The sequence below is a fragment of the Crocuta crocuta genome, unplaced genomic scaffold (assembly GCF_008692635.1).
Source record: "Crocuta crocuta isolate KB4526 unplaced genomic scaffold, BGI_CrCroc_1.0 scaffold422, whole genome shotgun sequence".
NCBI classification, from domain to species: Eukaryota; Metazoa; Chordata; class Mammalia; order Carnivora; family Hyaenidae; genus Crocuta; species Crocuta crocuta.
Genome location: NW_027529554.1, coordinates 895,101 through 919,013, shown reverse-complemented (window position 1 = coordinate 919,013; position 23,913 = coordinate 895,101). Strand labels below are relative to the sequence as shown.

Sequence of the window (23,913 nt, the reverse complement as noted above, 5' to 3'; positions counted from 1 at the left end):
CAGTATTTTAAAAAATTTTTGGTTGTAATTCAGTTTTTTCCCACAATCTTTACAGTAATAATTTGCAATGGGCAAACATTCTTATAGAATACAACTAATTAAGTGTTTCTCAAACTGAGATCCAAGGAGAGATTTTAAGTGGTCTGTGAACATTTCTTTCCATTAAAACGGCTATCACTTAAGTTCACGAAAAACAAGTCTCTAATAATACAGCACCATTGAAATGATCCATGTATATTGTGAATCTTCATTACACTTGGTTTGAACTTCAATAATTTTGCTAAAATGCTTCGGTTTCAGAAAATTTCAAGTCATCAGTGAACATTTGCCATCATTATTGTGCATGTTTATGCTAACTTATGTTCACATAAATGATCCATTTTGTTGTAAAGAGATAACACATCAAAAGGATAGAATGCTACTTACAAAACAGTTAAATTACTGCAGGAAATAAAAGTCAAATTTCTTAAGTTATGGATGTGGTTGCCTTCAAAGTCCCTGAAACATAAAAAACAAAAATCATAAAGCTACGTTTTAATCATAGAAATAAATTGACCAAGAATTATTTGGTTTCTAATAAAATATCTTTTTCTCACATACTGTTTGTTTCATACAGATTCTCACATGTAGCCACTTACATAATAGCTGAAATAATATATATATGTAATGCTTCTTTTTCTGTGTTCATAGTAAAAAATGTTTTGAGTCATAAATGTATCGTATGTTCATATAGGCACATATGTTATCCTGAGAAATGTGAAGAGAATGAGAAGTCAAATTAAAAAACTTTGTTATGATAAATATCCACTTAACAGACATTTTACAGTGATCTGTATTGAACATCTGTCTAGAGAGTTACCAATAGCATTTCTCTAAGTTGTGTGACTCTGTTTGCTACAGTCTTCAGAAGGTTTTATTCTCTTGCTGCCAAAATAATATTTCACCTCTACCTCCCTTTCCTAACCACCCCCAGAAAAAATTCGCAATAGCATTTTACCACCGAGAACACCACTATTTGCTTTATTATATTGCCACACAGGCCAATGCTATCCTTGGCTTTCCAATTTCTGATTCCGGGACATGCATACCCTACTTATGCTCCCTTGCTGTGTGATGCCATGTCACCATCAGGAGTCTGATCTGAGCAGTAAAACTTGTCAAAAAACTTATGTTTTAGAGTCTCTTCTTCACGGTGATCATGAAAGCATCCTTTTATTGCCCGTCTTTTATCTTATTATGGTGAAAGTTTGTGGAACAGAGTTAGCTGAGGTTGGGGATATACTTTCAGGAATAAATAGTTGTCCTTAAATCTACTCAGTCTACCCCAACACTTAGTTTACTCTTCACCATATAATATAGAGCTATTCAAGAATAATTGCAACGAAAGTATATGAGTTGAAGTGTGACACAGCTACTAAAATCTGCAGGGGAAACATGAGAAGCATTAAAAGCATTGCCTGTATTCTACTGGCTAGGCTCCATCTGGGGTAGTCGGTTCTATTTTGGACATCGCAATAAAAATAGATGTTGACAAATCAAGGCATATCTGAACAATCTGGAAGGCCAGGATATAAGGGGTCTAGAAGTCAAGTCAATTGAGGAAAAGGGTGTATTCGTAATACAAAAGAGTGAAATAACAGAGCTATATTTGAAGTCAGGCTGTAGAAGATATCATAGGGTTCTTCTATGTTGCATCAGATTGCAAAATTAGATTTACTGGTCGAATGACACAAAACATTTCAAGTTCAAGCACAAAATTTATAGTGTCCAGAGAATAAACTTATTATCATTACAGATATTTCACAAAGGAGAGATACCGAAACTGAAGAGTTTTGTAGATAGGATTTCTGTACTATACAGAATATTGAGTCTTAAATCTTGATTCTAGATCATCCTTCTGAAGAAAAATTCTACTATTCTGTTAAATTGGAAATTAAGCCCTTATAGTACTCTTTTTGTTGGTCATCCGCTTTGGTCTAAGCTTTTAGTCGCTCTCCATATATATTGTCAGTGACAGACTGTCCGTTTCTTTCCTCTTACTGTTGTTACCACGAACCTGCCACCAGATGGTGATGCTCTCTTAAGTCCCACACAGTATTCTTACGGTGAGTTGGTAACACTTTCCTTGTTAGCTACTATTGTAACTTTCTTTTTCCTATTAAGTGAACAAAAGCATTTAAGCTAGTATTAATTTATAATTGGTCAAAATAAGTAAGAGATACACATCAAGGCATAAATTAGGGACTTTTGATTAAACTTAGTTTAGTTTAATTTTGAGTTTGGATTTTAACCTTTATTTGGGGATTTGTTTTGGCTTTCTTCCTACAGTTAGTGGTTTTTGTCCTTGATACACAGGGATCTGGTTTGAGGCATACAAACCTGCTTCTTGTTCCTTAGCTCCAGGCTCTAAGGGAGCTGACAAGGAGTATTTTTATTACTTCATGTCTAGATCACTTTTCCAACTTATGAGCCTCTGTATTTAACCATTTAATTTTTTCCCTTCATACATGGTCATTAAATTTGGCTAATCTAGTCATTGGCTGAAAGTGAAAATTATGGTTCTTTGATCTGAAGAACAACAATAACAAAGCCCCAAAGCATCAGTAATCTTGCCTGTTACTTCTCAACCTCCTCTCTTATCCCCTAGTGGCATTCTAAACATGCAAATCTCGTAAACCTCTACTTCCTCCCCTACCTTTGAAATGTTTCAGGCTCCTGTTTCATGGAAAAAACTGAGGTGATGAAACAGGGAGAAGCCCTTGACCTTCTGCCCAACATCTACAAACTTACCTGTATATGCACCTGGTCTCCTTCTAGTCTCAAGAGGAAGAGATGACTCTTCTCTTGCTTTAGGCTAATCCCTCCATCTGTTTTCTTGAATTTGGCTTATGTATGTGTATGTCCTAAAATATATGGTCAGTTTTGGTGATGTTCTTTGGACATTCTTTGCTTTCAGGTTTATTTCCATTAGAATTAGGTGCAGGTACATAAAACAGACACCCAACTATAACAGCATAAATACACAACTACAGTTAAGCAGTCTAGGACTACTATGGTAGTTTTACAAAGTTGTTAGAAACATCTTTCATATTCACTGTTTACATGCCGTGGTCTTCATGGTCCAGGATGATGCTAAAGATTGAGCCATCATATCCATGTTTTCTGGATAAGGAAAGAGAGGAAGGGGCTGCCTTTTTTTTTTTTTCCCCTTTTCTTTTTGTGGAGACTTCCCAGAAGTCCCCATGATACTTCTTCCACCTCATTAAGTAAAGCTTAGTCATGTGGTCACATCAAGATGCAGGGAAGTCTGGGAATGTAGTATTATAGCTGGACACACTGCTGTCCCAAATAGATCAGTTCTATTATTGATAAGGGACATTGCAGTTTGATATACATCAATTAGAGTTAGCTCATTAATTATGTTATTTAGTTCCTCATATCCCTTTTCATCATACTTGATCTTTCACGGATTAAAAGAGGTGGATTATTATCTCTTATTGCTTATATATGCCTATTATTCCCTTTGGTTACTATATGAATCTGTTTGCTGCACATATACTTATAATGTAATGCCTTTTATTAGAAATTGTGCACTGTAGCATTTAAATAAATGCAAATTGGCCAGACTTGTATTTATTTAGATAAAAAATATGATCCCTGCTTTTTTTTATTTTGGTTTGCATCAACATGGAATACTTTAGACCAACCTTTTATTTTTGATCTTTTGTAATCACTTAGATTTAGTTGTATGTGGGTTTTGTTTTTTTTTTGTAAATAGCACTGAATTAGGTTTTGTTTTATAAGCCAATTTGAAAATCTCTTTTCTTTTCAAGAGGTAAGTTAAGCGCAGTTAAGTTTATTGCTATGACTAATATATCTGACTTTAGTCTTCAATTTAAAAAGCTTACTATATGGTGGGGCACCTGGATGGCTCAGTCAGTTAAGCATCTGACTCTCGATTTTGGCTCAGGTCATGATCTCATGAGTTCATGAGATCGAGCACTGTGGTGGGCTCTGAGCTGACAGTGTCAAGGCTGCTTGGGATTTCTTTCCTCCTCTCTCTCTGCCCCTCCCTCACTTGCATGTGCACGTGCACTTTGTCTCTCAAAAATAAACATTAAAAAAATTAAAAAATATTTCTATATGGTTTTATAGGTTAAAAAACTTCCAACAAATAAAAACTTTTAATATTTAGAAAGGTTTGTATATTCTATTGGTTATATTTATAATTATAACTGTGCCCAATACACTGTCTTCCTTTTTTTTTTTTATTTTCTTTTTATTTTAGAGAAAGAGTGCACAAGGAGGAAAGGGATCTGGGAGTTAAGGGCTCCACATTGAGTGTGGAACCCCATGTGGGGCTCAATCCCATAACCCTGGGATCATGACTGGAGCCGAAATCAAGAGTCAGACGCTTAACCAAATGAGTCACCCAGGTGCCCTCTTTTTTTTTTTTTTTAATGTATGTTTATTTTTGAGAAAGAGAGAGGGAGTGAACATGAGTAGGGTAGGGGCAGAGAGAGAAGAAATGAGAGGATCTGAAGCAGACTCTGTGTTGACATCAGAGAGCCGGATGCGGGGCTCGAATTCGCAAACCATGAGATCATGACCTGAGTCTGAGTCAGAAGCTTAATGGACTGAGTCACCCAGGTGCCCCCATATCTTGTCTTTCTTAGAAGTTAACAATACTTGTTAATTTCCTATACCCAGAAGTGATAAATTTAGTATATATTGTTTTCCTTTCTGTTCCTCCTCTTCTCTCCCACCATATGATTTTGATCAGTTATATGCCTTTTATTAATATTTATCTTAGGACTCTTTCACCTTAGGAATATCACATATCTACATTTTAGTGGATTTGTTGGTTTTAACTGATATCTTGTGACTCCTAGTTATTTTTCTTTATATTTCTGTGGTTATCATTTTATTCATTTTGAAACTGTTTACTCATTTAAGATTATTATTATATCTTCTTGCTGAATTGACCACTTTATCATTGACCTCATTTATCAAAGAGGTATATCATAAAGTGATATTATCCCTGATTATAGTCCCTGTTCTAAAGTCTATTTTTTTTCAGTACTATTTTATAGATGATAAAGTTCCTTCTCATCAGTAGAAAGGGAGCAATGTTGTTTTGTGGCTTTCTATATCCTAAGCATAATATTGTTGGAATAGAATTGTAATACATGTCTCTTCGATGACTTTTTCTTTATAATTCATATTGTGTTCTTGAAATTGAGTTGTGCTGAGTGAAGTAGGGCTAGCCCGTTCATTTTAAATGCTGTATCACATTTTATTTTTTCTGTCTGTGTCCACATCTTCCAGTATCTTGCTCCATAATATATCCTCATCATTTTCTATATTTTCAAATTCTTCATATTAGCTTCTCTTGCCTATAAATAAACTTGCTTTGTCTCATATCAGAATAAGTTTAATTTACCCTCTTGATCAAAGTTCAGTTTACCTTTGGCTATTGCCTCATGTGCTTATTTACTTCTTATATTTCTAACTTGTTGAATTTCTCAACTTCTGTTGTGGTGTGTACAGTTTTTACTTTTTGCTTTGAAAGAACTCTAATAAAGGCCTTACTCTATTGTCTGTCACATACCTTGCAAGCATATTATCCTGGGCTGTCAATATGTCTTTTATTTTATGTGTATTTTTCTACTAAATCAGTTAATGATTTTTTTTTAACCAACACATCTATCAGATTTTTTAGTTTATACTTTGCTAAATAAAAGTTCATGTGCAAGGTAAAGGCATTTTATTTATTTATTTATTTATTTAAATCCAAGTTAGTTAACATATAGTGTAATTATAATTTCAGGAATAGAATTTAGTAATTCATCACTTACATATAACACCCAGTGCTCATCTCAATAAGTGTCCTCCTCCTTAATGCCCCTCCTCCCTTTAGCTCTTACCCCAACCCAACACCCCACCAGCAACCCTCAATTTGTTCTTTGTGTTTTAAGAGTCTCTTGTGGTTTGTTTCCCTCTCTGTTTTTATCTTAGTTTTGCTTCCCTTCCCTTATGTTCATCTATTTTGTACCTTAAATTCCACATATGAGTGAAATCATATATTTGTCTTTCTCTGACTGACTCATTTCGCTTAGCATAATACATTCTAGTTCCATTCACATTGTTGCAAATGGCAAGATTTCATTCTTGATAGCTAAGTAATATTCCATTGTATATATACCACTTCTTCATACATTTGGGCTCTATGCTTTGGCTATTGTCCATAGCGCTGCTATAAACATTGAGGTGCGTGTGCCACTTCGAATCAGCACTCCAGTATCCTTTGAATAAATACCTAGTAGTACAATTGTTGGGTTGTAGGGTAGTTCTATTTTTAACTTTTTGAGGAAGCTTCATTCTATTTTCCAGAGTGGCTGCACCAGTTTGTAGTCCCACCAGCAGTGCAAAAGAGATCCTTTCTCCACATCCTCACCAACATCTGTTGTTGCCTGGGTTGTTAATGTTAGCCATTCTGACAGGTGTGAGGTGGTATCTCGTTGTTTTCATTTCTATTTCCCTGATGATGACTGATGTTGAGCATTTTTTCATGTATCTGTTAGCCATCTGGATGTCTTCTTTGGAGAAGTGTCTATTCATGTTTTTTGCCTATTTCTTCAGTGGATTGTTTTTTGGGTGTTGAGTTTGATAAGTTCTTTCTAGATTTTGAATACTAACCCTTTATCTGATATGTCATTTGAAAATATCTTCTCCCATTCAGTCAATTGCCTTTTAGTTTTGCTGATTGTTTCCTTTACTGTATGGAAGATTTTTATTTTGATGAGGTCCCAATAGTTCACTTTTGCTTTTGTTTCCCTTGCCTCTGGAAACATGTCAAGTAAGAAGTTGCTGTGGCTGAGGTCAAAGAGGTTGTTGCCTGCTTTCTCCTCGAGGATTTTGATGGCTTCCTGTCTTACATTTAAGCCTTTCATCCGTTTTGAGTTTATTTTTGTGTATAGTGTAAGAAAGTGATCCAGGTTGATTCTTTTGCATGACTCTGTCCAGTTTTCCCAACACCATTTGCTGAAGAGACTGTCTTTTTTCCATTGGGTATTCTTTCCTGCTTTGTCAAAGATGAGTTGGCCATACATTTATGGGTCCATATTTGGGTTCTCTATTCTGTTCTGCTGATCTTTGTGTCTGTTTTTGTACCAGTACCACACTGTCTTGATAATTACAGTTTTGTAATACAGCTTGAAGTCTGGAATTGTGATAACTCCAGATGTGTTTTTCTTTTTCAGAATTCCTTTAGCCAAAGGAATTCGGGGTCTTTTCTGGTTCCATACAAATTTTAGGATTGTTTGTTCTAGCTCTGTGAAAAATGCTGGTGGTATTTTGATAAAGATTGCATTGAATATGTAGATTGCTTTGGGTAGTATAATCATTTTAACAATATTTGTTCTTCCAATCCATGGGCATGGAATGTTTTTCCATTTTTTGGTGTGTGTCTTCTTCCATTTCTTTCATAAGCTTTCTATAGTTTTCAGTGTATAGATTTTTCACCTCTTTGGTTAGGTTTATTCCTAGGTATTTTGTGGATTTTGGCACATTGTAAATGGAATCAATTCCTTGACTTCTCTTTCTGCTGCTCCATTATTGGCATATAGAAATGCAGCTGGTTTCTGTACATTGATTTTGTATCCTGCAGCTTTGCTGAATTCATGGATCAGTTCTAGCAGATTTTTTTGTGGTGTCTTTTCAGTTTGCAGAGTGAAGGTTTGACTTCCTCCTTTCCAATTTGGATGCCTTTTATTTCTTTATGTTGTCTGATTGCTGAGGCTAGGACTTCCACCACTGTGTTGAATAACAGTGGTGAGAGTGGACATCCTTGTCATGTTCCTGACCTAAGACGGAAAGCTCTCACTTTCTCCCCATTGAGGATGATATTAGCTATGGGTCTTTTGTATGTGGTTTTTATGATGTTGAAGTATGATCCTTCTATCCCTACTTTCTTGAGGGTTTTTATTAAGAAAGGATGCTGTATTTTGTCGAATGCTTTTTCAGCATGTATTGAGAGGATCATGTGGTTCTTATCTTTTCTTTTTTAATGTGATGTATCACATTGACTGATTTGTGGATGTTGAACTAGACCTGCATCCCATTAATAAATCCCACTTGATCGTGGTGAAAAATTCTTTTAATGTATTGTCGGATCTGGTTTGCTAAACATCTTGTTGAACATTTTTGCATCCATGTTCATCAGGGAAGTTGCTCTGTAGTTCTCCTTTTTAGTGGGGTTTTTGGTTTTGGAATCAAGGTAATGCTGACCTTGTAGAATGAGTTTGGAAGTTTTCCTTCCATTTCTATTTTTTGGAACAATTTCAAAAGAATAGGTGTTAACTATTCTTTAAGTGTTTGGTAGACTTCCCTTGGAAAACCATCCAGCCCTGGACTCTTGTTTGTTGGGAGATTTTTGATTACTGATTCAATTTTTTAATTGGTTATGGCACTGTGATTAGTTTTTAAAAGAAATGAATACTTAAAAAGCAAAATTATTATTACCGGCATTAAAATTGGGATAATGTTATTAATATGTAAATATTAATCAATTTTGCTTTACATTTCTCGGTTTGGATTACTCAGCACATAATAACTGTTAATGTGTTCGTTTGAAACAAAATTTAATTACGACAAAGGATATTGAACTTAATTTGGCCTTTTCTTGAATACTTTAGCTTGTCATCAATGGGGGTACTGTGCTGTCATACCAAGATGTCCTCTGGACTTGGTTGGTAATGACTCTGGGGATGTTTGTCTTCCCCTAAAGGGTTCCAAACTAGTGTATTTTGAATTATTATGGCTGCTGTTTATAGCACTTCCCAGTCCTGCTTCATTATCAGGTTGATAGTTATCACCTCTCACTGATGTTTTGAACTTCATCTTTCCCCTCTACTTTTAATCTGCCACTTCTAATCTTCTAATCTCACTTTTAAAAACCTAATATCCAAAATGAACCAGACAAAACCAAAGTTAGCTGACTTCTCTGAGGAAAAGTACAGCAACTTACAGCCAGTGCAGTCTTGGCATGTGCTGGCAGAGAGGTTTATCTGGCAAATGGGTGAGGACGTTATTCATCAGTGCTCTGAAAAAGAAAAGAAAGAGAAGTCACCTTTTTCTGGTTCTTTCTTCATCTTAAGTCAAATATGGTATTATCATTATTCTTTATGAAACCATGAAAATCTATTAAGTTAGTTGTCTTCTCCTTTTTTTTTCTGTAAGTCTTGTTATATTTGAGTGCTTGTTAGTAATAAAATTCAACAAATGATAGTTGTCCCCTGGAGGAAGCAGCAATGTTAGTAACTGAAAAAAAGCCTGCACCCTTCAAAGGTGGGTGTGAGAAGGAGGTGATTTAAAATTAATGTTATTATTATTATTGTCTTTTTTTTTGACTAAGATTAATATAGGGCAACAATGGTGTGCTTGAGAATACTTCAATAAAATATAGGAGTGAGGCTGTATTTAGTTTTAATGGGCTGATGTCTTAGAGGATAGAGATCTTATAAAATTGTTAAAACTATGAAATAGCCTCATAAGATATGATTAAGAGAGGATTTTTAGCCAGAAAGGCCTTTTTGGGTCTTTAACGATTCCACATTTAATGCTGTTTAACTTAAAGCAGTGACTTCTATTCATGTCTTTTTCTTCAATTGAAATAGTTGTTTTAATTTTTAGTACTTACAAGAGGATAAGAGAATTTAGTCCATAAAATGTTAGTGGGGAAATTCGACTGAGGTGATTATCTTCAATTATCCTGCCAGCCAGAAGAAAAAATGGATTCATTTATATATTTAGAATATAAAAACTAATACTATAAAATGACACATAAATTAAACATACAGCCATTCTAGTCTGTGGAGGTCTTCAAAAACACCCGGCTTCAAGAAAGTTATTCTGTTATGATTGAGATACCTGAAAGAAGAGAAATGACTACAATAAATGTGTTATCTTCTTCTTTTCCTTTTTTTAAAATTTCATTTTTAGGTAATCTCTATACCCAACGTGAGAGTCACACCGACAACCCTGAGATCAAGGGCTGCATGCTCTACTGCCTGAGGCAGCCTGGTGCCCCAAACGTGTTACCTTCTTGATATCTTACAGTAAGGAAAGGAAAAACAATAATCATCTATCTTAGATTTTCTTGTGTACTATTCTCATCGGATCTTAGCCCTTCTTTTGGGTCTCTAAAAGTTCTTTATCACTTACCTTTTCATGTCTAGGTTTTAATTACCCCGCAATCAATCAATCAATCAATCAATCAATCAATCACTCCATTCATTTATGCCTTTATGCAGCAACTTTTTTGGGCACCTATACTCAATGGTAGTGTGCTAGGCATATCATCTCTTTCTTTGAGGGGCTTTGAGTCTAGAGGGAAGACAGAGTATAAACAGGTTATTACAGCAACATGGGGAAAAGAGAGAAGCGTATAATGTAGGGTTGCTCGGACATTGCAGGGGAGAAGGCATCTGCCTTTGTTAGGGGTGGGGACTGCAATGCTTGGAGTCAGGAGACAGAAGGCTTTACCAGAGGGTGCGCGATGGGATGGACAGAGGTTTGGATGAAGATGTCATTCACAAAGCAAAGAAGGGGTAGGAGTTAATGTAGGCAGAGGAGATGGCTTATCCAGAGGCAAGAGAGAGAAGAGAGGAACAAGGTAAGGGATAACCAGGTATTTCAGTGCGGCCTCACCATGAAGGCACTGTGAAGAGGGACAGGATGAACCTGGGAGGGAGGCAAAGCCTGTTCTGGAAAGAAAGGACATTGCACCATTGCATGCTTGCTAAGGAGTTTGACCCCTACTTCTCTTTATTTCTTACTGTCCTGCAGATTGAACCAACTCTGTTCTGTTGATCTCATCTTCTTGCCATATTTCTTTCTTTTTTCTTTTTAGTGCATGTATTTATCTTTGAGAGAGAGAAAGAGAGAAAGAGAGAGCGAGAGAGAGAGAGAGAGAGAACTACTGAGGGAGGGGCAGAGAGAGAGGGAGACACAGAGTCCGAAGCAGGTGCCAGACTCTGAGCTGTCAGCGCAGAGCCCAGTGCAGGGCTCGAATTCATGAACCGTGAGTTCATGACCTGAGCTGAAGCCGGAGGCATAACCAACTGAGCCACCCAGGTGCCCCTTACCATGTTTATTTCTACCTCCTTGTCTTTAGAACAGCAGTTCACTGCTCTGACTCTGCTGTCAGTTCAATTCCTAGCTTTGCTACTTAGTAATAGTGTGACTTTAAGCAGTTAACTCCTGAAAGCCTCAGGTTACCCAGCTCTAAAATGGAGGTAATCTTAGTACCTACTTTACTGGGTTGCTGTAACATGTCCTAAGCATTCAGCACATATTATTTACGACAATAATGCCTCTATTCATGCCTCCCATTCTTATTTCTGTCCTCTTTTTCCTCTCTGCCTATGATTCATATGCAAGTTTTACTTCAGATTTCACTTCCACAGGTACATGGGCCACGCTGACGTTGCTCTTTTCTCTACTCTTATAAGTTGACAGCTTATAAGATTTCTCCCGCTGGTAGCCTCCCTGACACCACTGTGTTTGACTTTTGCTTAGAGGTAGCAAGAGATGATACTCCTTATTAGAGCCACTTCCCTCCCTCCCTTGTAGACATGGGATCTCAGCTGGGCACCGGAAGGGTAAAGAATAGCTACCACACTTCCCTATGAGCCCCTCCTTTTCAAAGTCAATAGCAACCCCTCAGGTAAAAGCATTTGATCCATGCCTGCACCCATACCCACTTCTGTTTATCCCAGTCCTCTTCATTTTCCCCAGCCATGCTTCACTACTACAAACCCCAAATGGCCACTCATTTCAATGAATATTAATAGGAGTTTTGGTCTGAATAACACAGGTTTAGGATTTAATCGTTCTTGAATCATTCTCTAATTGTTGTGTGTATATTGGTATGGTTTCCCACCCGAGATCATAAGCCTCTGGAGAGCAAGAGGCATACCTTGCCCCAGTAAGATCATATCCTTTCACCTGAAATATTAAGATGTAAGTTGCTGGAAGTCAGCATGTCTGACTTATCTTTCTGTGCCTCCTCCCCATGGTGGCTTGCTGAAAATTTGCACACTGTAAGGGATAATGAATATTTATAGATGCATGAAAAGGAGGAATCTAATGATTACCTATGAAAACCTAGAAGTATGTGACATCTTTAACATCCAAACAATATTCCAGTGCTATGAATAACCATGGGAAGAGATGGAGGACTCTTTAAAATCTGTGGTACAATCCTTCACATCTGTTGAACACTAAACCAGGTCTGTACTATCTTTCTTTCTTTTTTTTTTTAAATGTTTTTTTATTTATTTCTAGGAGAGAGAGAGAGAGAGACAGCATGAGCAGGGGAGGGTCAGAGAGAGAGGGAGTCACAGACTGAAACAGGCTCCAGGCTCTGAGCTGGCAGTCAGCACAGAGCCCGACGCGGGGCTCGAACCCACGAACCGCGAGATCATGACCTAAGCAAAAGTCGGACGCTTAACCGACTAAGCTACCCAGGCGCCCCAAGTCTGTACTATCTTTCACATCCATTGAACATTAGACCAAGCAGATACTGTTTAGTAAGTTTTGAACAGATTCATTTGGGGTTGGAGAGAAAGATAGTCAGGAGTCTGATGGGAATGAATCCAGTATTGACTTCAGGTGATTTGCCAAGACACAAAAGAGCAGAGATGGGATAGAAGGAAGAAGACTTGGCAAAAGCAGTTACTGTTAATACTTTGGGTTTCCAGGGCCCTTCTTCCATTTTGCTAGTAAAATCATTTGACAGCTGTCTCTCAGTCCTAAACCCTGATACCACAATCTAGGAATCTGACAGGAATGAGTTTCTTGGATTAGGATTAAACAAAGTGGTGTAAAATAGAAAGCAAGGGGACAGAAATAGAAATACAGGGAGCTGTTGATTTATTTGCCTTTTGGTTGGTTATATTTCCATGCAATTATTTCCTATAGGAGGTTAGGTTCAGCTGCTAAAATGGGCCTATTTTATTGATTTATATATTTACTTAATTTTTTAAATTTCTTAGAGAGTGCATGAGCGGGGGAGAACAGGGAGAGAGAATCCCAAGCAGGCTCCACTCAGTGTGAAGCCCGATGTGGGGCTTGAGCCCATTACTCTGGGATCATGACCTGAACTGAAACCAAGAGTCGGACACTCAAATGACTGAGTCACCCAGGTGCCCCAAGAAAACTAATTTTTAAAAAGCTTTGCTTTTTTTTTTTTTTTAATATTTTTATTTATTTCTAGGAGAGAGAGAGAGACAGCGTGAGCAGGGGAGGGCCAGAGAGAGAGGGAGTCACAGACTGAAACAGGCTCCAGGCTCTGAGCTGGCAGTCAGCACAGAGCCCGACGCGGGGCTCGAACCCACGAACCGCGAGATCATGACCTGAGCGAAAGTCGGACGCTTAACCGACTAAGCCACCCGGGCGCCCCTAAAAAGCTTTGCTTTTAACGACAATGAAATGCGACTTCACATCCATTTGGATGGCTGTTTGAAAAAGACAAACAAATTCTCAAACAACAAAACCCCAGAACATAAGAAGTACTGGTGAAGATGTGAAGGAACGAGGCCCCTTGTATGTTGGTGGGAACATGGCGCAGATGCTGTGGAAAACAGTATGGTGATTCCTCTGAAAGTCAAACCTAGAATTGCCATATGACTCAGCAATTCCCCTTCTGGATATACACCCCAAAGAATTGAAGGCAACGACTCAAACAGATATTTGTACACGAATGTTCACAGCAGTGTTATTCATAGTAGCCAAAAGATGAAAACAACGGAAAATGTCCATTGATGGATGTGGATGGATAAACAAATGGATGAACCTTGAAGGCGTTATGCTAAATGAAATAAGCCTGACACAAAAGGACAAATATTGTATGATTCCACCTAGAATAGTTATATTCATGGGTACAGAAAGTAGGATGGTGGTTCATAGGTTGAGGGAGGAGGAGTTACTGTTTGGTGGGTACAGAGTTTCAACTTGGGAAGATGAAATGTTCTGGAGATGGCTGGTGGTGATGTTTGCACAATAGTGTGAATGTACTAACTGCCACAGAACTGCACAGTTAAAAATGGTTAAAATGATTAATTTTACGTTATGTATATTTAATCACAGTTTAAAAAAAGCTTTACTCTTTTACCCTCACAGTGCTGTATGTATTCATAAAAGCAGCAGTAGTGGAAAAAGAATTACTAGAGAAGCCTGGGTTTTTTTCCTTCAAAGATTCAAATTCCCATCAGGCTTTCTTATTTTGAATAAGTCCTAATGGCCATCATTCCTGTCACCATGGCCAGTATATACTGAGTTCTTATTATGCGCCAAATGTAACGTGCCTAATTCTTCCTCATGTGTTTTACTCATTTGTTTCTTACAACAATCCTGAGGAAGGTACTATTATAATTTGTATTTGATACTAGAGGGAATCAATGCCTAGAAAGGAAAATAAATTGCTCAAGTTTACAGATCAAGGGAGTGGTGAAGTCAGGACTTAAGTGGAAGCCTGTTCGAGTCAAATCCCATGCCCTTGGCCATAAGGCCATGCTGCCCCTTCAACTCTTGTGGGAGAAGGGCTACCATGGAGTGCGGCGGGTCAGCCTGACAGATCACAGTGGAATGGGCAAACTAATTGGCGCTGGTACTTACAGTTTAGTAAGACTGTATAGTCCTCTGAAAGCATAGATGGATATGGATCTAATATTATTGTTTTGCAGGCACCTGTGAACATAATTATAAAAAAAACATAATGAAACAGAATTTCAGTTTTGCAAGGTGTAAAGAGCTCTTTGGATGGGTGGTGGTGAGGGTGACACAACAGTATAAATGTACTTAATGGCTCTAAATGTAATTGGTTAAGATGGTACACTTTACAGCATTTGTATTTTACCACAGTAGACTATTTTTTTAATTTAAAAAGGTAAACATAACAAAATAGTGAAACTAGATATGTTATTTTGTTTGCTATGAAATTCATGTATGATTAGACTAGTTTTTATTTAGAAATTCTAGTTATAAAGATGAACATGTAATAGTTAAAATTTAATATTTGAATTTTCTTCTTTTTCTTTTTTTCAAGTTTTTTTTAAAAATTGCTTAATGTTTATTTATATTTGAAAGACAGAGCAGTAGAGAAAGAAAGGGAGACACAGAATCCAAAGCAGACTCCAGACTCTGAGCTGTCAGCTCAGAGCCCGATGTGGGGCTTGAACCCACGAACTGTGAGATCATGACCTGAGCTGAAGTCGGATGCTTAACCAACTTAGCCACCCAGGTGCACCTTTTTTTCAAGTTTTTATTTAAATTCTAGTTAGTTAACATATAAGATAAAATTGGCTTCAAGTGTAGAATTCAGTGACTCATCACTTGCATATAACATTCAGTGCTCATCACAAAAACGCCCTCCTTAATACCCATCCCCCATTTAGCCTATCCCCCACCCATTTCCCTCAATCAACCCTCAGTTTGCTCTCTATTGTTAAAAGTCTTTTATAGAGTGTTTCCCTCTCTGTTTTTTCCCTTTCCTTGTGTTCATCTGTTCTGTTTCTTAAATTCCACATATGAGTGAAATAATACAGTATTTGACTGACTTATTTCACTTAGCATAATACACTCTAGTTCCATCCATGTCATTGTAAATGGCAAGATTTCATTCTTTTAGATGGCTGTGTAATATTGCATTTTATGGATATAACACATCTTTATCCATTCATTATCGATGGACATTGGGCTCTTTCTATAATTTGGCAATTATTGATAGTGCTGCTATAAATATTGCTGTGCATGTGTTCAAATCTGTATTTTTGTATCCTTTGGGCAAATACCTAGTAGTGCAATTGCTGGGTCATAGGGAAGTTCTATTTTTAGCTTTTTGAGGAACGTCCATACTGTTTCCCAGTGTGGCTGCACCAGTTTGCATTCCCATCCACAGTATAAGAGGGTTGGTTCCTCTTTCTCTACATCCTCACCAACATCTGTTGTTTCCTGTGTTTTAAAAAAATTTTTTTAATGTTTTATTTATTTCTGAGAGAGAGAGTGTGTGTGAACAGGGGAGGGTCAGAGAGAAGGAGATACAGAATCTGAAGCAGGCTCCAGGCTCTGAGCTAGCTGTCAGCACAGAGCCCAACGTAGGACACCCCACGAACCATGAGATCATGACCTCAGCCGAAGTCAGACGCTTAACTGACTGAGCCACCCAGGCACCCCTCCTGTGTTGTTAATTTTAGCCGTTCTGACAGGTGTGAGGTGGTATTTCATCATGGTTTTCATTTCTATTTCCCTGGTGATGAGTGATGTTGAACATCTTTTCATGTGTCTGCTAGCCATCTGGATGTCTTCTTTTGACAAGTGTCTATTCATGGCTTCTGCTCATTTATTAATTGGATTATTTTTTTCCGGGTGTTGAGTTTGAAAAGTTCTTTATATATTTTGGATACTAGCCTAATATCAGTTATGTCATTTGTAAATAACTTTTCCCATTCTGTAGACTGCCTTTTATGTTGTTGACTGTTTCCTTCTCTGTGCAGAGAAGTCCCAATAGTTTATTTTTGCTTTTGTTTCCCTTGCCTCTGGAGACATGTCTAGTAAGAAGTTGCTACAGCCAAGGTCAAGGATGTTGCTGCCTGTGTTCTCTAGGATTTTGATGGTTTCCTGGCTCACATTTAGGTCCGTTTGGAATTTGTTTTTGTGTATGGTGTAAGAAGGTGATCCAGTTTCATTCTTCTACATGTCACCATCCATTTTTCCCAAAACTGTTTGTTGAAGAGATTGTCTTTTTTTCATTGGATATTCTTTTCTGCTTTGTCAAAAATTAGTTGACCATATAGTTGTGGGTCCATTTTTGAGATTTCTATTCTGTTCCATTGATCATTGATGTGTCTGTGTTTGTGTCAGTAGCATGCTGTCTTGATGACTACAGCTTTATAACATAGCCTGAAGTTCAGAATGGGGATGTCTTCAACTTTGCTTTTCTTTCTCAGAATTGCTTGGAATCTTTTGTGATTCCATACACATTCTAGTGTTGTTTGTTCTAGCTCTGTGAAAAATGCTGGTGATATAGGGATTGCAATAAAACTGTAGATTACTTTGGATAGTACAGACAATTTAATAATGTTCTTCCAATCCATAAGCATGAAATGTTTTTTTCATTTCTTTGTGCCCTCTTCAGTTTCTTTCATAAGTGTCTATAGTTTTTAGGGTAAAGATCTTTTACCTCTTTAGTTAGGTTTATTCCTGGGTATCTTATGGTTTTGGGTGCCATTGTAAACCAGATAGGTTCCTTGATTTCTCTTTCTACTGCTTCATTATTGGTGTATAGAAATGCAACTGATGTATCAACATTGATTTTATATCCTGTGACATTGCTGAATTCATATATTAGTTCTAGTGATATTTTGGTGGAATCTTTCAGGTTTTCTACATAGAGTAGCATGTTGTCCATGAAGAGTTTAAAGCTTCATGTCTTCCTTGAAGATTGGATGCCTAGTTTTTCATTTTGTTGTCTGATTGGTGAGGTGAGGACTTCCAGCACTATGTTGAACAACAGTGGTGAGAGTGGACATCCCTGTCGTGTTCCTGATCTCAGGGGGAAAGCTCTCAGTTTTTCCCCGTTGAGGATGATGTTAGCTGTGGGTCTTTTGTATATGGCCTTTATGATGTTGATGTATGTTCCTTCTATCCTTATTTTCTTGAGGGTTTTTATCAAGAAAGGATATTTATATTGTCAAATGCCTTTTTGGCATCTTTTGAGAAGATCATATGATTTTAATCCTTTCTTTTATTAATGTGGCGTACCACATTGATTGATTTGCATTTATTGAATCACGCCTGCTTCCCAGGAATAAATCCCACTTGATAGTGGTGAATAATTCTTTTAATGCACTGTTGAACTCAATTTACTAGTTTTTGTTGAGAATTTTTGCATCCATATTCATCAGGGATATTGACCTGTAATTCTCCTTTTCAGTGGGATCTTTGTCTAGTTTGGGAATCCAGGTAATGCTGGCTTTGTAAATGAGTTTGGAAGTTTCCCTTCCACTTTTATTTTTTGGAATAATTTGAGAAGAGTAAGTGTTAACTCTTCTTTAAAAATCTGGTAGAATTCCCCTGGAAAACCATCTGGCCCTGGACTTAGTTTGTAGGAAGATTTTGATTATTGATTCAATTTCTTTGCTGGTTATGGGACCCTTCACATTTTCTATTTCTTCCAATTTCAGTTTTGGTAGTTTGTATGTTTCTAGTAATTTGTCCATTTCTTTCAGACTGCCCAGTTTGTTGGCATATAATTTTCATAATATTCTCTTATGGTTGTTTGTATTTCTGTGGTGTTGGTTGTGATCTCTCCTCTTTCATTCATGGTTTTATTCGTTTGGGTCTTTTCTCTCTTCTTTTTGATAAGTCTGGCTACAGGTTTGCCAATTTTCTTAATTCTTTCAAAGAACCAGCTCTTAGTTTTGTTAATCTGTTCTATAAGTTTTTGTTTCTATATTGTTTGTTTCTGCACTAATCTTTATTATTTCCCCTCTTTTGCTGGCTTTAGGCTTTAGTTGCTGTTCCTTTTCTAGATTCTTTAGGTGTGGGGTTAGGTTGTGTATTTGAGACTTTTCTTGTTTCTTAAGGTAGGCATGTATTAGTATATACTTGCCTCTTAGGACCACCTTTGCTTCATCCAAAAGGTTTTGGACTGTCTTGTTTTCATTTTCATTTGCCCTATATCTATTTTTTTATATCTTTAATTTCCTGGTTGACCTATTCGTTCTTTCATAGAATGTTCATTAACCTCCATGTATTTGTGGTTTTTCAACATATTTTCTGTGGCTGACTTCAAGTTTCATAGTGTTAGAAAATTTGCATGGTATGATCTCAATCTTTTTGTACTTGTTGAGCCTGGTTTGTGACCCGCTATGTGACCTATTCCAGTGAATGTTCAATGTGCACTTGAAAAGAATGTGTATTCTGTTGCTTTAGGATGAAGTGTTCTGAATATATCTGTTAGGTACTTCTGGTTCAGTGTGTCTTTCAAAGCCACTGTTCTTTATTGATTTTCTGCCTAGATGATCTGTCCATTGCTGTGAGTGCAAGTTTAAAGCCCCTACTGTTATTGTATTAATTATAAATTAGTTTCTTTATGTTTTTGATTAATTGATTTATGTATTTGGGTGTGCCAATATGGAGGCATAAATATTTACAATCGTTAGATCTTCTGGACGGACAGACCCCCTTAGTTAGGATGTAATCCCCTTCTTCATCTCTGGTTACAGTCTTTGGTTAAAAATATAGTTTGTGTAGGGGCCCCTAGGTGGCTCAGTCGGTTAAGTGTCTGACTTTGGCTCAGGTCATGATCTCATGGCTCATGAGTTTGAGCCTCGCATTGGGCTCTGTGCTGACCGATCAGAGCCTGGAGCCTGTTTCAGATTCTGTATCTCCCTCTCTCTCTACTCTTCCCTTGCTTGTGCTCTGTTTTTGTTTATTTCAGAAATAAATTAATGTTAAAAATTTTTAAAAATCTAGTTTGTCTGATACAAGTATGGCTACTCCAGCTTTCTTTTGATGTCCATTGGCATGACAGATGGTTCTCCATCCCTTAAATTTTAATATAGGTAGTAGTTTTAGGTCTAAAATGATTATCTTGTAGGCAGCATATAGATGGGTCTTGTTTTTGTTATCCATTCTGGTACTCTATGTCTTTTTTTAAAATGTTTATTTATTTTTGAGATCGCACAAGTGGTGGAGGGGCAGAGAGGGGAGGACAGAGAATCTGACGTGGGCTCTGCACTGACAGGCTGACAGCAGTGAACCTGATATGGGGCTTGATCTCACAAACTGAGATCATGACCTGAGCTGAAGCTGGATGCTGAAATGACTGAGCCACCCTGGTACCCCTACTCTATGTCTTTTGATTGGAGCTTTTAGTCCATTTACATTCAGAGTGATTACTAATAGATATGAATTTAGTGCCATTGTATTACCTCTAAAGTTGGTGTTTTTGGTAATGTTCTCTGTTCCTTTCTAATCTTTGTTGCTTTTGATTTCTACTTCCCCATCAAAGAGTCCCCTTTAATATTTCTTGTGGGCCTGGTTTAGTGGTCATATACTCCTTTAGTTTTTGTTTGTCTGGGAAATTCTTTATCTCTCCTTCTATTCTGTATGACAGCCTTGCTGGATAAAGCATTCTTGGCTGCATATTTTTCCCATCCGGTACATTAAATATATCCTGCCATTCCATTCTGACCTGCCAAATTTCTGTGGATAGATGTGCTGCAAATGTGATGTGTCTTCCCTTGTAGGTTAAGAACTATTTTCCCTTGCTGCTTTCAGGATTCTGTCTTTTCTCTGGATTTTGTAAATTTGACTATAATATGTCTTAGTGATGGCTGGCTTTTGTTGATTTTGATGGGAGTTCCCCGTGCCTCTTGGATTAGAGAAGCCTCACCAGATTAGAGAAGTTTTCAGTTATAATTTGCTCATAGAAACCTTCAGCCCCCTTTTCCCTGCCTTCTTCTTCTGGGACCTCTCTGATACAAATGTTATTAGGCTTAATGGAATCACTGAGTTCCCTAAGTCTACATTTCTGATCTGATATCTTTCTTTTCCTCTTCTTTTCAGCTTCATTGTTTTCCATAATTTTATCTTCCATATCATTGATTCACTCTTACACTTCATCCATCCTAGTTGTCAATACATCTGGTCATTTTGCATCTCAGTTATAACTTTTTTTTAAAATTAGGCCTTACTAGTTTTCAGTTATTTTTTTTATCTGTGGTAAGGTTCTCTCTGGTTTCTTCTATGCTTTTCTCAAGGCCGGCGAGTATACTTATGATTGTTGCTTTATATTCTGATTCAGACATATTAGTTATATCTGTTTTGATTAGATCCCTGCCCATTACGTCTTCCAGTTTTCCTTTTTGGATGAAGTCCTCCATCTTGGCCTTTTGCCTAAACTTCTGTCTACTGTGTGTTAGGAAAACCTGTTATGTTTCCTGCTTCTGAGAGTAATGGTTACATTAAGAAGAGCATATACTGTCCAGGACCTTGCGTTTCAGGAAGATTTTTGGTGTATGTTCTATGCTTTCTGCTGCTGCAATTTGGTTGCTCTTTCTCTCAGATGAGTCCTCTGCAGAATTTCTCCTTGCCTGCAGTGTGGAGTATTTGGACCTGGTCCAGCATTTGGCATGTTTTAACTAGATATATTTTGGTCTACTTGGTAGAAAAGTCTAGATCCTGGGGTGTCTTGGGGGCTCAGTTGGTTAAGCTTCTGACTTCAGCTCCGGTCATGATCTTGTGGTTCGTAAGTTCGAGCCCCAAATCGGGCTCTCTGCTGTCAGCCTTTCAGCGCAGAGCCCACTTCGGATCCTCTGTCCCCTCTTTCTGTCCCTCCCCCACTCATTCTCTCTCTCTTTTCCTCTCTGTCTCAAAAATAAACGTTAAAAAAAAAAAAAGCCTAGATCCTATATCCCCCAGAGCTGAGGCTTTGCAGCACCCTATGATCAGTGGGCTTAGTGTTTGCAGGGGGATTTGTGCTAGTCTTCTGGGGGAGGGGCCTGCTGTGCTGGTTCTCAGGCTGACTGGCCTTTGTAAAGATGAACCTGCAGGGCATATTGGGATGAAGCCTGGTGTAAGCTGCCTCAGCCTCCACTGGGGGTGCTGTGTTGCTCACTGAAGTCTGTCTGTGCTGATGGGCAGGGGGAAAATGGCATTCCCCCACTCTGTCATCTCTAGAGAGGGGAGTTCTTGCCTGCTGCTGTTCAGGAAACCTTCACAGAAGAGCAAACAGTCTCCCCTCTTGTGTCGCAGGCTTCCATCAGAATCCTGCCTTCATTCTCTCTGTTTCTGAGCTGTGTGTTCTCCTCACAGCACAGTACTCTTGTGTTTTATCTCAGTCATGGGAATGGGTTTCAAAGCTCCAAATTTAGAGACAGTATAGCGCAGGCACAGGATGACCCTCTGGAAAAGGGTCTTGCCACACTGGATGGTGCTGAGTTTTCCCAGAAAAGCCGGTGCACGTCCATGGTGGGGCTAAGAGTTTATGATAAAGCACACCCAAAAGCTGGTTTCCAGGCTAACTACCTTCAGTAGGTGCCTCTGCTGCTATGCTAATTAATCGGGCCATTCAAGGATTCCCACCTTCTCTTTTGTCCCCTAAGAGGCAGTGCTGCCTCTCCCAAATGCACTCCAAGCAGGAGAACTGTTTCTCCCCAGGTGACCTAGGGGACCCTCAGAGCATGCTGTCTGCTCCTGGGCCTCTGCCCTCCTTCCCCACAGGAGCACCACTAAACCCACCAGGAATGACCGTAGTGATGGCACAGACTTCTAAACCTTCAGACTGACCTCCACGGCTTATAAAAACTTGTGGTTGTCAGCTCCTCTCCTTTTCTCAGTCAATGGTTTTAGGGAAGAGTTTTTCTGTGGAGTCCCCTGTTCACTGCTTTCATTCTCTTTCTCTCTCTCCCCCCTCTCCATGATCAGGGCTCCTACCCCTCTGCAGCACCTGCAATTCTTTTCTCACCCAAATCAACTCCCTGCGCTTCTAACTTCCATGATGAGGCTGTTTTTCTCCCTCTAGTTGTGTAGTTTTGCTGTGTCAGTCCTCAGATCGATTTCTTGGGTGCTCAGAATGATTTGTTACTTATCTGGCTGTGTTCGAGGGAGGAGGCAAGCAGAGGGTCTTCCTACTACGCCATTATCTTAACTGCTGGCAAAAGTACAAGATGTGACACCTTTAAGGCCTCAATCATATTCCATGTTAATCGCAAATCTGCTAGTAATGCAGCTTCAATTTTATTAATTTGACACTCCAAGCCTTGCTTTAAAAAGTGCTTGAAGAGGGGCGCCTGGGTGGCTCAGTCGGTTGAGTGTCAGACTTTGGTTCAGGTCATGATCTCGCGGTTCATGGGTTCAAGCTCCGCGTCGGGCTCTGTGCTGACAGCCAGCTCAGAGCCTGGACCTGTTTCAGATTCTGTGTCTCCCTCTCTCTCTAACCCTCCCCTACTCACACTCTCTCAGAAATAAATAAAACATTAAAACTTTTTTTAAGTGTTTGAAGAAACTTATAAGAAGTATTTATGACAGAAGAAAAAAATAAAAAAATAAGACTGGAAGAATATAAATTAGACTAGCATGTCAAGACAAGAATGTAGTTTTACATAACTAACTAGATTGGCCTGTGTTAACTGAAGGTCAAAGAAACTAGATACCAGAACACAACCAATTGCAACAACTGCATCCTTGTAAAGCTTTGCACTTCTGCACTTCAGAGGGTGCTCTGTGTATATATGTATATGTATATATATTTATTTTATAAATAAAGTATACATATATTTTTAATAAATATTAGGAGCAATAAGGAAGAAAACAGTATGAACAAATTCTTAGTTAATTAGAACTTTTGGCTAAAAAAGATCCCCTATTTCTCCAACACGGAAGAAAACCTAACTTTGATTATAACAGTGTTATTCTTAAATGTATTATGCATTTAACACTTTCACAGAACATGCTATAGTTCCAATCACATAGTAGGGAATGAATCTTTCTCACTAATACATGGAGCAGCTTTAGCATGTATTTATTTCTTTCTAACTATTTTAATAATCTGCTAAGCAATAGACTGTATTGTGTGGAGGTTGAGCAAACCTATAGCTCTAATCACCAGGTAGATTGCTTCTCGGCCTTTTGGCTAAGATCAAGTGTAAGAGCCAGGTACATAATTTTATTTTGTAATGAGACTCTTTTATATATTAGTTAAAACAAATTGGCTATTCAAGAATTAATTTGGGACCCTTAACTGCCTCAGTCAGTAGAGCATGTGACTCTTGATCTTGGGGTTGTGAGTGTAAGGCCCACACTGGGTGTGGAGATTACTTAAAAATAAAATCTTTAAAAAATTAT

At 38.0% G+C, this 23,913-nt stretch overlaps 1 protein-coding gene across 7 annotated transcripts in view; it reads right to left on the bottom strand.

Annotated features, from left to right (window-relative positions):
• RXFP1 (relaxin family peptide receptor 1) overlaps positions 1 to 23,913 on the bottom strand; it is a 112,522-nt gene that overhangs the window by 20,202 nt on the left and 68,407 nt on the right. For 6 of the 7 annotated variants that reach the window (XM_077761454.1, XM_077761451.1, XM_077761452.1 and 3 more), the window contains 5 exons: positions 14,680 to 14,751; positions 9,859 to 9,930; positions 9,701 to 9,772; positions 9,029 to 9,103; positions 427 to 498 (listed from right to left, as the gene is read on the bottom strand). In XM_077761454.1, coding sequence (XP_077617580.1) covers positions 427 to 498; positions 9,029 to 9,103; positions 9,701 to 9,772; positions 9,859 to 9,930; positions 14,680 to 14,751 — 363 coding nt within the window. The remainder of the gene's footprint in view (positions 1 to 426; positions 499 to 9,028; positions 9,104 to 9,700; positions 9,773 to 9,858; positions 9,931 to 14,679; positions 14,752 to 23,913) is intronic. The other variant, XM_077761450.1, reaches the window with a different exon arrangement.